The 14088-nt window shown below is 41.8% G+C and overlaps 1 protein-coding gene across 2 annotated transcripts in view; it reads left to right on the top strand.

The window, feature by feature from the left end:
• The window catches only part of LOC147025059 (T-cell surface glycoprotein CD4-like), a 34454-nt gene that overhangs the window by 13806 nt on the left and 6560 nt on the right, over positions 1-14088 (top strand). For both annotated transcript variants that reach the window (XM_085885640.1, XM_085885641.1), the window contains exons 2-6: positions 2359-2715; positions 2825-3058; positions 3188-3457; positions 3568-3810; positions 13308-13415. In XM_085885640.1, coding sequence (XP_085741766.1) covers positions 2359-2715; positions 2825-3058; positions 3188-3457; positions 3568-3810; positions 13308-13415 — 1212 coding nt within the window. The remainder of the gene's footprint in view (positions 1-2358; positions 2716-2824; positions 3059-3187; positions 3458-3567; positions 3811-13307; positions 13416-14088) is intronic.

Consider the following 14088-nt stretch of genomic DNA (forward strand, 5'->3'; position numbering starts at 1 on the left):
GCGGCCAACGGGGCTTGAACTCAGGACCTTTTGGATCCCAAGTCGCTACCCCAACCACGACGCCAACACCAGGCTTTTTTTATTCGTGTGCTTACTTCGTGTGTTATCGCGAATAGGTTTTCATGTTGTTCAGTGTGAAAATTTAATTGCAGCGTTATTCACGTGCTCGAGCCACGTAATTCCAATCGCTCGTGAATGTAATTTAAACTAGAAGGACAATCGGTTGAGCACATACCTCCGCTATGTAATGCCTGATCCACGAGAACATATTGGGCCCATAACATTTTTGAAATATAAAATACAGTACTATATTGTTTTTGGCCCTATCGCTCAAAGGTGAAGAATCACTTTAAAAATTAAATAATTCTCGTATCCAGATCCGCATTCTGATCTTCACCAAAATCGAATCAATTCATCCTTGCGACACACCCAATCTGTCCACCAAGTTTCGTCTGAATCCGTCCTTCACCTTTTGAGAAATTGTGCTATATATCAGTTTCACCCCATCTCTCAACAGTGAAGAATCACTTTAAAATTATCAGATCCGGATCCGGATTCGGATTCCCACCAAAATCGAATCAATGCTTCCTTGTAACATACCCAATGTGTCCACAAAATTTCATCCAAATCCGTCCACAACCTTTTGAGATATCTTGCGATGTATCGCTTTTTGCCCGATCTCTCAATGGTGAAGAATCACTTTAAAATTCTAGTTGTCGGATCCCGATCCAGTTGTCGGATTAAAATAGGTGTACCATATCCCTGTGTCGTAAGAGGCGACCAGGGTTGCGTCAGGAAGGGCATCTGGCGTAAAACCTGTGCCAAATCACTATGCGGATCATTCGGATGATCCGCTGTGGCGACCCCTAACGGGAGCAGCCGAAAGAAGAAGAAGAAGAAGGATCCCGATCCAGATCTTCACCAAAATCTAATCGTTTCTCCCATGTCATACACCAAACCTGTCCACAAAATTTCATCCGGATCTGTCCACAACTTGTTAATGTATGCTGCACACAAACAAACAAACAAGCAAGAAGATGTCACACAGAGCACGATACTTGCAAAATCAATGAAACAAATTTGACCTCAAAAATAATTGGTGGTTGAGTTCAATGACCAAATATGCAACTCCTCTTGAAATTTCAAGAGAATTGACAATTTTAGAAATCCGGCCAATGGTGACCTTTTGGCCGATGTTAACCTCCAAAATAATTGGCTCATTGAATTCAGTGACCTGAAATATATATCCTCTTCAAATTTCAAGTCATTCAGATGAAAATTGACGATTTTAGAAATACCACCTTAGTTGTTGACCTTGGAACTATGTTGACCTGTTGGTGTATGTTGACCTCAAAAATAATTGGTGGTTTAATTCAGTGAACAAATATCCAACTCCTCTTCAAATTTCAAGTCAATCGGATGAAAATTGAGAATTTCAGAAAGTCGGCCTATGTTGTCCTTTTGGCTGATGTGGACCTCAAAAATGATTGGCGAGTTGAAGTCAGTGACTTGATCTTAAAATCCTCTTCAAATTTCAAGTCAATGAGATAAAAATTGAGGATTTTTGAAATGCCTCCTTAGTTGTTGACCTTGGGCCTATGTTGACCTTTTGGTCGATGTCGACCTCAAAAATAATTGGCTGGTTGAATTCAGTGACCTGAAATATAAATCCTCTTCAAATTTCAAGTCAATTGGATGAAAATTGAGGGTTTTAGAAATACTGCCTTCGTTGTTGACCTTTGGCCTCTGTTGACGTTTTGACCTTTTGACCTCAAAAACAATAGGCTTCTTCCTTATGATAAACTCTACCAGGTGGTGAGGTTTCGTGAAGGTCGGTTTAAAATTGTGACCTGTAGGCGACAGACAGACAGACAATAACAAAATCGACAAACCAATTTACTTGGAAAATGTTCGATTTTGCAAGTAACAAACAAACAGAAAGGGTTGAAAACATAAACCACCTTCACCTTCGGTGGTGGAGGTGAAAATGTTATACCTGGTCGGTGCGGACTACCCCAAAAATGCACAAACAGGACAAACATAAAACCTGATCTTACCGTACAGAAAACAACGACAAAAAAACTCCAAAAAAAGAACATTTTGCAACTTTTTTCTTTCTATAAATTGGTCCGGTGTTGATGTGGCGCAGGCAGGATGGGCCGAGCGTCCTTCCTGGGTCTAATCTCCTTGTGCATCAACACAATCAGTGAGTTATTCTCCAACACGAGGTTTCCTTGACCACGTGATTAAACGGGATCCGTTGATTCAATTTGAATCAAATAAACACGTGATGAACAAACCTGGAAATGTTTATAAATAATTATGTTAATAACTCACAATGTGTTCTTGTGTTTTCAGATGTACAACACACACGGGCTGTGGAAGAGAAATCGGTGTTTGTTCGTGTGGGTGACGCGGTCACGCTGCCATGTTTGTTCAACGGATCATTGTGGGGAGAACGGGCTCGGGTGGAATGGGACTGGAGAAACTCATACAGGGTCACCTACCTGAACATAGATTTTCCGAATGAAGGAAACACTTGGAGTATGTATAATAACATGAACATTATCGGCCATGGAGTCACAGAAGGAGATTTTTCTCTTCTTATCTCACCTGTACGGTTTGATGATTCTGGAACATTCACCTGTTACCACGTAAATCTTTCCACTCACAAACGAACCAAACTCACCACGGTGAACCTCGTTACTGCTGAAGGTGAATATTTATCATGATGTTCATTAATAAATATAATAATTTAATAAAGACATGTAATTAATATAAATTAACAAAGTAAGGGTTAAAATGTGATGTTTGTTCCACACAGTGACGAGACCGAAGTACCCGGTACTCGAGGGTCTTGGAGCCACCCTGATGTGCAGGATCTCTGATGGGAGTGAGGGTGAGGTGGAGTGGATGAGGGGGAAACTGTCAGTAGGAAAGGGAAAGGAAATGAAACTTTCACCAACGGAGATCACTGATGGGGGACAATGGACCTGCATCGTGTCCACCATGAACAAACCTCGTCTCACCATCAATCACTTCATCAACGTCTATCAAGGTAAGTTAATTACTTAATTACCGTCATGTGATGTAATTTATCTTTAATTCTCCTTTTATTCACATTTGTGATTTAACATTAAATATTTAATTTCTCGTGTTATTAAACATCCGATCCCCTCTCTTACAGGATCACGTGATGGTGTAAAGAGAAGTATTTTTATAACTCCAGTTAAAAGTAACATCACCTTACCATGTGTGAATGATAACAGTACTCGATGGTATAAAACGAAGGAATCACAATCTCTGATGAAGGATCGAGAGGAACAAACAAATGGGAAATTCACCATCACCGAGGATTTCTCACTTACAATCTCCGATGTTCGTCCCAAGGACTCCGGACATTACGAGTGTCGATCTGATCGGGTTACCTATAACATATCGGTTATCACCGTCACAGGTAAGCTGCTCCACCTGCACCAATTATAACAGAACAATTGGGAGTTTGAAATTTATTTTTTATTGTGATATTTAACAAACCAAGAATAAAATATTTACTTTCACCCCCAGCCCGAGTGACCCCCAAGAACGGAGTTTCTAATGGAACTGCAGTGACTTTGAACTGTGACCTTTCACGTCCTGTACCCGGTGTAACGTTCGGATGGCGTCATGAAACATCTGATCGTGACGTCACAAACCAGTCCAGTTTCACTCTCTCATTTACTCCTGAACATGTGGGAACATGGACGTGTGTTCTATATGGAGAATCAGGAAGGGTCATCACAACAACCTCACAAACAATCACTGCAGCAGGTTCGGTTTCTGTTTATATTTAAATTATATAAACACAAGTGGGAACTAAATGTTAAAATTTTGTTTTTTGGTTGTTAATCGAGATTGTCAGGAGACCTTGGAGGTGGCACATTCGCTGCTGGATAATTTAGTCTGAGTACGATTCCCGATGGAAACTATCCATGTACGAGGGTCAACATTTCATCTTGGTCCTTTGATGGGCATGGTCTTCGCTTACATAGAGTGTCCTCGTTTTAGAGGGGATGTTAAACTGGTTGTTCTTCTTTGAGAGGGGACTTTATATGGAGTGTGCCCTCATTTTAAGGGGATGTTTAGCTGATTGTCCTTTCATAGCAGACATTACATGGTGTGCCCTCATTTTGGAGGAGACGTAAAGATGGTTGTCTTTCTTTCAGAGGGGACATTAAATGGAGTGTGCCCTCATTTTGGAGGGGACGTTAAGATGGTTCTTTCTTTCAGAGGGGACATTAGACAGAGTGTGCTCTCATTTTAGAGGAGAGGTTAAGCTGGTTGTCCTTTCAGAGGGGACATTACATCGTGTGCCCTAATTTTGGAGGAGGCATTAAGCTGGTTGTCTTTCTTTCAGAGGGGACATTATGCAGAGTGTGCCCTTGTTTTGCAGCGGATGTTGAGCTGCTTATCCTGCTTTCAGAAGGGACATTAGAGAGTGTGCCCTCGTTTATTTTGGTGTCTCTTATTTTCTGAATGAAAAATAGTCGCTGTGATATCGCATTTTGTTTTATGTCGTCAACATTACCCACCAAATATATGAATATATATATATATATATATATATATATATATATATATATATATATATATATATATACAAATATATATGTCTTGTTACGGCCATGGGTACCAAGTGTATTATGAGGGAGTTAATCCCCGTTTCTTCTTGGAAGAGCCGGATCTGGGGCCACCGTTAACAATTAACTTCATGATACGGTGGGTTGCTTTAGAACCATGAACGCCAATCAATTAACCACGAGTTCCAGTGTCCACCGTATAATTTTGCCGTTTAACGAGAGGTCACGTGGCTTTCTGAAATGGGAGTGTTCCCTCGGCAAAGCACCAATATTATCTTGATTAGATCTTAATTAGGGCCGCCGAGCATCTAACCGCTGGTGTGTGCCAACTATTACAGGTCAATTTGTTTGGTAATTACCTCCCAGTCTGTCTAGGTTCGGACAATGCTGGATCAATGTAAGGAAAGGACAAGCACGCACAGGTTGGAACGTCAACAAAGGAATTTATTAATAAAGAAAAAATAAATAAAAAGAACTTTTTATTTCCTTGTGGTAAAAATTAAGTTTATTCAAATCAATCAAATTATTTGCAAGCAAATAAAGAATTAACCAGGCACCGATCGAAAAAGAGACAAAGAGCAGATGCTTATCACTCTGCCTTACATAACAATTAAACACAAGACAAGGGTACCCAACAGATCATTCGGGGGGGGGGGGGGAGAAATCCAGTCTCACTCACCAAATAGAAGTTGTCGTACGTCAAATAAAACGTCCTGAAATGTGTTAGCGTGCCTTGTCCGTTGCCAGCGCTCAGCCTTACCATGCACCCACTCACAAACAGGTTTGAACGCCAATCAACGTCACCCCCAAGAATCAGGTACACCAAGAGCAGGTCTCGAGCAGAACCAGCATTAACGGAACGAGCGTTACCCACCGTCAGGAGCCACCAGGAGCCACAACTGATGGACAGCTGTTAGGAGCTGTGAGAAGTTGTAAGGCTGCAAGGCCGTCACCAACTGTCACAAACTCAACTGTCGCCAACTTACCAACCGTCTGACTGGAACCGACGAAGCAACTGTCTAACTGGAACCGATGAAGCAACCGTCTGCCTGGAACCGATGAAGCAACCATCTGACTGGGACTGACGATAGCCGTTCTCCAGCTGTCGCCAACTGACTCTGAAAGCTGTCACAACTGCAACCACCTGTCGCCAAATAACTATAAACGCTGACAGAACTGCAACCAGCTGTCGCTAAATAACTCTAAAAGCTGTCAGAACTGCAACCAGCTGTCACCAAATAACTCTAAAAGCTGTCAGAACCACAACCAGTTATCGCCAACTGACTCTAAAAGCTGTCAGAACTGCAACCAGCTGTCGCCAAATAACTTTAAAGCTGTCAGAACCACAACCAGTTATTGCCAAATAACTCTAAAAGCTGTCAGAACCACAACCAGCTATCGCCAACTGACTCTAAAAGCTGTCAGAACCACAACCAGCTATTGCCAACTGACTCTAAAAGCTGTCAGAACCACAACCAGCTATCACCAACTGACTGGAAAAAAAATGATCCACTCAACCTCTTTACAGGTGGTCCGTCTGGGTATAGACTCAAGCAGAATGTAGCTAAATCCACCCCGCCCATTTGCGCATTGTTTCACGTGACAACCTGCCTGTTCTGCGATCATTCCTGGCCTATGATGCCATATTTGTGGTGCTGGATGAATGGCAGAAAGCAGCCATTTGCCAGAATTACCAAGCAAAAACGTGAATCGCTCATAAAACATCAACAACAAATATCACCTCAACGTTCAGCCCGATTCAATGGAAAAGGTGGGTGTCAACGTCAATGGAAACAGGTGGGTGTCGAGCCTCCGTTAGGCTAACGGCTATCTCACGTGCTTGAATGTGTCTGTCGTAAAGAGAAAAAGGAGCTTTCGACAAAAGAGGGAATCTATTCTTTACCCTTCTCAATGCATCAAAGTTAGAATCCCACCAGACATGGGGATGGGTCTATCCTGGACATGCATTTATGGAAATAACTGTCTGAGGACTGAGATGTTTGTATGCATTCGGCGGATCGGATTCTGAAATCTGTAACAATATGTTGTTGGTGTTGTGGTTCTGCGAAGCTGACATTCCCACGAGGCAAATGTATACAACATATAGCTGTCTTCAAGCAGTTATTTCATTCGTATTACTTAGCCCTTCTCTCATGTAAAGTGGGTAATTGGACAAAATGCATTGCAAGGGCTTTTCGTGAGGTCTTAAATTACATGCTCTATTCCTTTATGTATTTTATTTACTTTATTTGCACACACACGACCTCTCCTTCATGCGAGCATGCACGCACGATCACAGACAGCTTCATTAGCATATGCCACTGCCAAACCCCATTCGAACAGCGTGTCATAACCCCAACGGGTACTTCGTTTCAACCTTCTCCGTACTCGAACCACAACGTCACAACCTTCATACGACTACCGCAATGCCTTCCTAAAAATACGCACAATAACCTACGCTCACCCACCTCACCACAAACCCTTCAACCACCTCACCACAACCGCTACAAATTCCGCAACCACAGTCAGCACCCTGGACACTCACCACTGTCCTTTGTATATATTGGGGAACCATTGACGCTACCTGCCATGGCAGACGCTTGTGTTCAGAACATTTTGGCATGTACTGTAGTTCAAAGCACATGTATGCACTGGAATCCATTCAACATCGAATGAATAGCCCTGGCACTCTGCTCAATCACGACCCCCATTTGGTACCCAGCACACGTTAATGGCCAGAAAGCTCTCTCAGAAACCCGCACTCCATGTTGATCTTGGAGCTCCATCAAAGGCTGAGTTTGGGGGTGAATGAGGTCATTTTCGGCTTCAGAGCCTCACAGTGTGGGGATACTTCTTGGGGAAAGCGTCCATGCACCATTGGAGGCGCTGGGAAATGCCTACCGACAATCCTGATCCAACTTTGGGGATGTGAAGCTGGTTGTCTTTCTTTCAGAGTGGACATTGTATGTCAGACAGTCCAGTTTCACTCTCACATTTACTCCTAAAGATGCCAGAACATGGACGTGTGTTCTATACGGAGAGTCGGGAAGGGTCATCATAACAATCTCACAAACAATCACTGCAGGAACATTTGGTACCTTTTGGACACGTGACTCGGCTCATAGAGCTGAGCTCATCGACAGAAGTGAAAGATACAAAACACCAATTATATCATAACATTTAATTGAGGAGATTAATAATAAAAACTCTGTTAAATGTGATGAGATATTGTTCAACAATGTGTAACGTAAACAGGATCCACAATGAGGATGGTCCAGGCAGGGGTGCTGAGAGGTGGTGGTGAGGGGGTGGGGTAAGGGGGGAGGCAGGCGGAGTAACTACCTCCGGTCCATACCGAATGGGGGCCGTAATTAGTCCTTCAATTTTTTGTTTCCTCGAATGTTTGTTTGTGATGACAACACAACGGGTGGGGGAGGGGTGGGGGGAGGGGGGAGGCAGGCGGAGTAACTACCTCCGGTCCATACCTAATAGGGGCTCGTAATTAGTCCTTCAATTTTTTGTTTCCTCGAATGTTTGTTTGTGATGACAACACAACGGGTGGGGGAGGGGTGGGGGGAGGGGGGAGGTAGGCGGAGTAACTACCTCCAGCCCATACCTAATAGGGGCCGTAATTAGTCCTTCAATTTTCGTCTCATATAATGATTGTTTGTGATAATAACACACCGGTGGGGGAGGGGAGGTGCAAATTAATTTGTGTCTCCCTCCAAACCATTCAGGGTGATTTCCCGACCTGCCATTAACATAGACATGACACCCTCCTTCATAAAATAAACTACTAAACTAATTTACATAATCACAATCGAGTTAATGATGAAATGACTTAAATGAACACAGGAACGTCGGCCACACCCCATGCGGATGAAGTGTATTAAATGGATCTGCATGGACAAATAAGTGAATGAAACCCCAATTATAGGTTGTTATTAAAATTGAAGGGCCCCAATGATGGGGGCCCTACACTTTGTATCGCCTTGGGGCCCATTCTGGCTCTCGGTGGCCCTGAGTACAGGGAATCCACAATGTGGATGGTGATACACGAGACTTGGTGGTGTAACGGTTATAGAGTAGAGGGTCCGCTCTCAGTCTGGGAGGTCGGCACTTCAAACCCCTGCTGTGTTTTACCAAAGACTAAAAATGGGATGTTTTTGAATCAAGAATTAAGTGTACAAATAAATATTCAGTTCTTGAAGATTTTGTCACTGTCTCTAAATTACATACTGTTTGAAGGTCAGTTGCAACATGATTATGTCTATTAATGACACACTCCTGGAGATGCCTTTCAAACATTTACACTGCTGAGACCCCCATTGGACCCTTTCGATCCCTTACACCTTTTAAGAACCTTTAGACTCCTTCGACCAGTTTAGACCCTTTAAACTCCTTATACCCCTGGTGGTGATAATTCCTTTTCGTGTGCTGGTTGTTGTGATGGTGTTCAAACCAGAACAAAATAAATCTCACTCGCATTTAAAATGGAACAACGTGTTGTAAATGAAGTCCTGTTGATAATTAGTCCCTCGTCATATCTCCAGCGGTTGGTGAAGGTTTCTTGGCATCGAGCCGCCATGGTGTTAAGATGGCATCAAAAACTGGAAAGCAGGAGAGGAGGCTCCTTCATTGTCGTCGTGGTCATTTCACCAAACAAACGAAATACACTTCGTTCAATTGTTCTGTTGATGTAGAACAAAAGTCACTCTTAAATATTGATGTGTTGAGTGACTCGTGAATGAGACAAAGGCTTGTAAGGAAAAACAGACGAGCTTCTAACATGTCATGATGATGAGCTCCAGTGAAGTGCCTTTCAGTGTCTGCCACATCTATTGGCTCTCTCAAGAAGGACTCCAGTGATTGGCTACGAGTGTTCACATGTTTGCTTTGTTTCAAATATTAGCAAAATGTGAAGAAAAATTAACGAGTCATGACCCGAGCTGCCTCCTAGATCGATGACCAAAGAGAGACGATCGATAATGATGTCGACGTCATCCCCTATTAAATATCTTAGGCCAATGGACATGTCTGCCAGAACAAATTTTCTGCACGTCTGATGAAGTTGTCAGTGACAAAGAGTTTGATGTAGATGTCGATGGGGCTGAACTCAGTGCTCTTGTGTGTCGGCTCAAAGGAACAGTGGGAGTTGATGTAGCTGGAGCGTGTTCTGCTGCAGCAGTAGGATGAGTTGTATCAAAATCTTTATCTGTGTCGGCAGCCTTGAGACTGTCTAAATTGACCATTTCAAACTTCCAATTAAATTAAGGATGAAGTCCTTGTCCTTCGTGGTAATGACGCAGATGAGGCCCTGGTAGGGAAGTTACAGAGAAGCCCTGACAGTGTCGTCACATACAAAAACATAGGTACAAGATAAAATATCTTTGGGCAGTTTGTGGAACTCTGCTAATCTCTGGTTGGGATGTATTGTAACTCACTCATTGTCCTTCACAGTTTGTCCACATAATTACTCAGGTCCAAGCTGGTGTGAACGTTCGGTGGAGCAAAAAAATTCCCCAAAAATATACTGCCAACCCAGACCATCGAGCTCCAATGAACGAGGTCCCAAGGATGCACCCCACATGACAGTAGAAACCTCCCTCTAAGCTTCGAAAATGGATGTCTGCCGGGATATAACTTTAGTACCGATATATTGTACCCAAATAACTTTTCGTGGCTTTAGCTGCCCTCCCCCCTCCCCCTGCTCACCAAAAGCAGCTCCACAAAAAGGCATTCGATCCAATACAACGTAGGTAGTCCCAGATGAAACGTGCTCAGAGTGAAGCATTGAGGTCCTCTCAATATGGTATGACCATTAACAAACAGGTTGGGTGGTGACATTAACATGGCAGATACCCCTGATTGTAAAATCAGTTTTAATACACCAGTGATGAATTGTTGTCCAATAACAATGGAGTTGTTATTAAACAACAATGTTGTTCGACTCCACGACCGAAGATGGATGGAGGTTATGTTTTCACCCCGTCTGTCTGGGTGTTTGTGAACAAAATATCTCAAAAAGTTGTGGACAGATTCGAAAACTTGGTGGGCAGGTTGGGTGGGAAGGTAACAAGGATTCGATTTTGGTGAAGATCCGAATCTGGATCTGTATGCGAGAATTTTTTTTTTTAAATGATTCTTCACAATTGAGTGAGAGGGCTGAAACCATATGTAGCCCAATATCTCAAAACGTTATGGATGGATAGGGAGGAAACTTGGTGGATGAGTTGGTAGGTGACAAGACCAAGCCGATTAAATCTTAGTTCTGGTCCGACTCCAGATTTGGCCTATCAGTGGGGTACAAAATATAAACGAATCAGCCTGGCAGAGGTATGTGCTCTACCGATTGCCCTTCGAGGGAACTCCACCACCGAAAGTTAAGGAGGTTCTGGTTTCACCCCTTTCTGTATGTTTGTTACTTGAAAAATCAAACATTTTTCAAGTATATTGGTCAGTCGATTCTATTATTCTGTCTGTTTGTCTGTCCTTTTGTCGGCTACAGGTCACAATTTTAAACCGATCTTCACGAAACACTTCACCACATGGTAGAGTTTGTCATAAGGATGAAGCCTCTTGTTTTTGAAGTCAAAAAGTCAAAATGTCAACATCGGCCAAAGGTCAACAACTTGCGTGAGATTTCTGAAATCCTCAATTTTCATATTCAGGTCACTGAATATTTCACTCAATATTTCAGGTCACTGAATTCAATGAGCCAATTAGTTTGGAGGTTCACATTGGCCAAAAGGTTACCATAGGCCAGATTTCTACAATTGTCAATTTTCATCCAATTCATTTGAAATTTTAAGAGGCTCTGCACATTTGGCCATTGTCTTGAACCACCAATTCTTTTTTAGGGCATTTGTTTTATGGCTTTTGCAAGTACCGTGCTCTGCACGACGTCGTCTTTTTGTTGCTGGCAAAATCGAAGGTTTTTCAAATATATTAGTTCGTCGATTTTGTTCTGTCTCTGTCTGGCTGTCTGTCTCTCTGTTTGTTGCCTGCAGGTCACAATTTTAAACCGATCTTCACAAAACTTCATCACTTGGAAGAGTTTGTCATAAGGAAGAAGCGTATTGTTTTTGAGGTCAAAAGGTCAACATAGGCTAAAGGTCAACAACTAGTGAGATTTCTAAAATTCTAAATTTTCATCCGATTGACTTGAAATTTGAAGAGGATTAATATTTCAGATCACTAAATTCAACCAGCAAATTATTTTTGAGGACAGCATCGACCAAAAGGTCCTCAATTAAAGTCCAAAGGTCAACAACGAAGGTGGTATTTCTAAAACCCTCAATTTTCATCTGATTGACTTGAAATTTGAAGAGGATTTATATTTCGGGTCACTGAATTGAACCAGGGAATTATTTTTAAGGTCGACATGAACCAAAAGGCCAACATAGGCACAAGGTCAACAACTAAGGTGATATTCCCAAGGTCAACAATGAAGGTGGTGTTTCTAAAACCCTCAATTTTCATCTGATTGACTTGAAATTTGAAGAGGAGTTGCATATTTGGTCAATTAATTCAACCACCAATTATTTTTGAGTTCAAATTTGTTTTATGGATTTTGCAAGTCTCGGGCTCTGCATGTCTTCTTGTTTGTTTGTGTGCACGGTATCTCAAAAAGTTGTGGACAGATCCGGATGAAAATTTTGTGTACAGGTTGGGTGTGTGACATGGAGCAAATGATTCAAATTTGGTGAAGATCTGAATCCGGATCAGGATCTGATAATTTTTTAAGTGATTCATCACCATTGAGAGAAAGGGCTAAGCCGATATATAACACGATATTTCGAAAAGTTGTGTGCGGATTCGGACAAAACTTGCTTGACACGGTGGGTGTGTGGCAAGGCCGAATCAATTCGATTTTGCTGAAGATCCGAATGCGGATCTGGATACGATAATTATTTAATTTTTGAAGTGATTAATCACTATTGAGAGACAGGGCCAAAAATGATATGGTACTGTGGAGCACGATATTTTACCTCCACCACCGAAGGTGCAGGAGGTGATATTTTTATCCCTTTCTGTCTGTCTGTCTGTTTGTATGTGTACAGGATATCTCAAAGTTGTGGACGGATTTCAATGAAACTTAGGTGTGTGACAAGGAAGAATTGATTCGATTTTGGTGAAGATCCGGATCCGGATCTGACTACTAGAAGTTTTTAAAGTGATTCTTCATCATTGAGAGTTGGGCCAAAAACAACATGTATCACGATATCTCAAAAAAGTTATGCATGGATTTGGACAAAACTTGGTGGACATGTTTGGTGTGTGATGAGAAATGATTGATTCAACTTTGTGAAGATCCGAATCCAGATCTGGACACGATAATTTTTTTAAGTGATTCTTCACCATTGAGAGATAGAGCTAAAAATTATATATAGCATGATATCTAAAATAGGTGTAGACAGATTTGGATGAAACTTGGTGGAAAGGTTGGGTGTGTCGTAAGGACGAATTGATTCGATTTTGGTGAAGATCCGGATCTGGATATGAGAATTATTTAATTTTTTAAGTGATTCTTCACCAATGAGAGATAGGGCCAAAAACGATATAGTACCGTATAGCATATTTCAAAAATGTGTTGGGCCCAATATGTTCTCGTGGATCAGGTATTACGTGGCAGAGGTACGTGCTCTACCGAGTGCCCTACTAGTTCCCTGGTGTTTTGTTCCACAGGTCAAGCCACTCCGCATTGTGTGATATTCATTTGGATATTCATTGCATACGTGCTCCTGTTGGCCATTGTTTCATCACTTCTGATTTGGTGCCTGTTCAAAAAGAAAGGTAGGAACAAATCCTTGCACATGACATGAACTTTGACTGGATATTTACTTTAACGACTTTTACAGGATATTTCCTTTAAAGGAAATGGATATTTAATTTGACAGGATATTTACTATATACTGAGATATGAATCATGAAAGAACGTGAAAGAAAACTTTATTTACTGGAACATGATAGAAAACTACTACTATGACAACTACTCCATATGCCCATATATGGGGTTGAGTGACTCCCTTGGGGGGGATTGCCCCTTTTGCACTTTGCTCTCTTGGGACAGGGTGAACACAAGGTTTGGCCAGGAATTTAGAATTTTTGGCCACACTTCCGGCAATTGCTTGCCTACTCTTCATGAAGGACACCGTGGGATGTTTAACAACAGTTTATAGCTGGGTCAAGATTCAAACCCATGCTAGACAACTTAAAGGTGTGCATACCCCCAGGACATCCTGCCAACCCATGTAAACAAAGGGAAACACAATTTACTTCATGTATTCTGTTCCCAAAATGAAGTTTAAACATTCTCAGACAAGGAAGAGTTTTATGAGTTTTGAAATAATTTTTGAAATTCTAAACATTACACCAGAGCAGAAAAACTTGTTTATGTTTTTACAGGGTGCTTTAACAGCCATTTCAATGAAATATTATGTCTTCACTGTTTTATAAATGGGGATAT

The sequence above is a fragment of the Eptatretus burgeri genome, chromosome 6 (genome assembly GCF_056783735.1).
Source record: "Eptatretus burgeri isolate ZD-2024b chromosome 6, Ebu_testis_v1, whole genome shotgun sequence".
Classification (NCBI taxonomy): domain Eukaryota; kingdom Metazoa; phylum Chordata; class Myxini; order Myxiniformes; family Myxinidae; genus Eptatretus; species Eptatretus burgeri.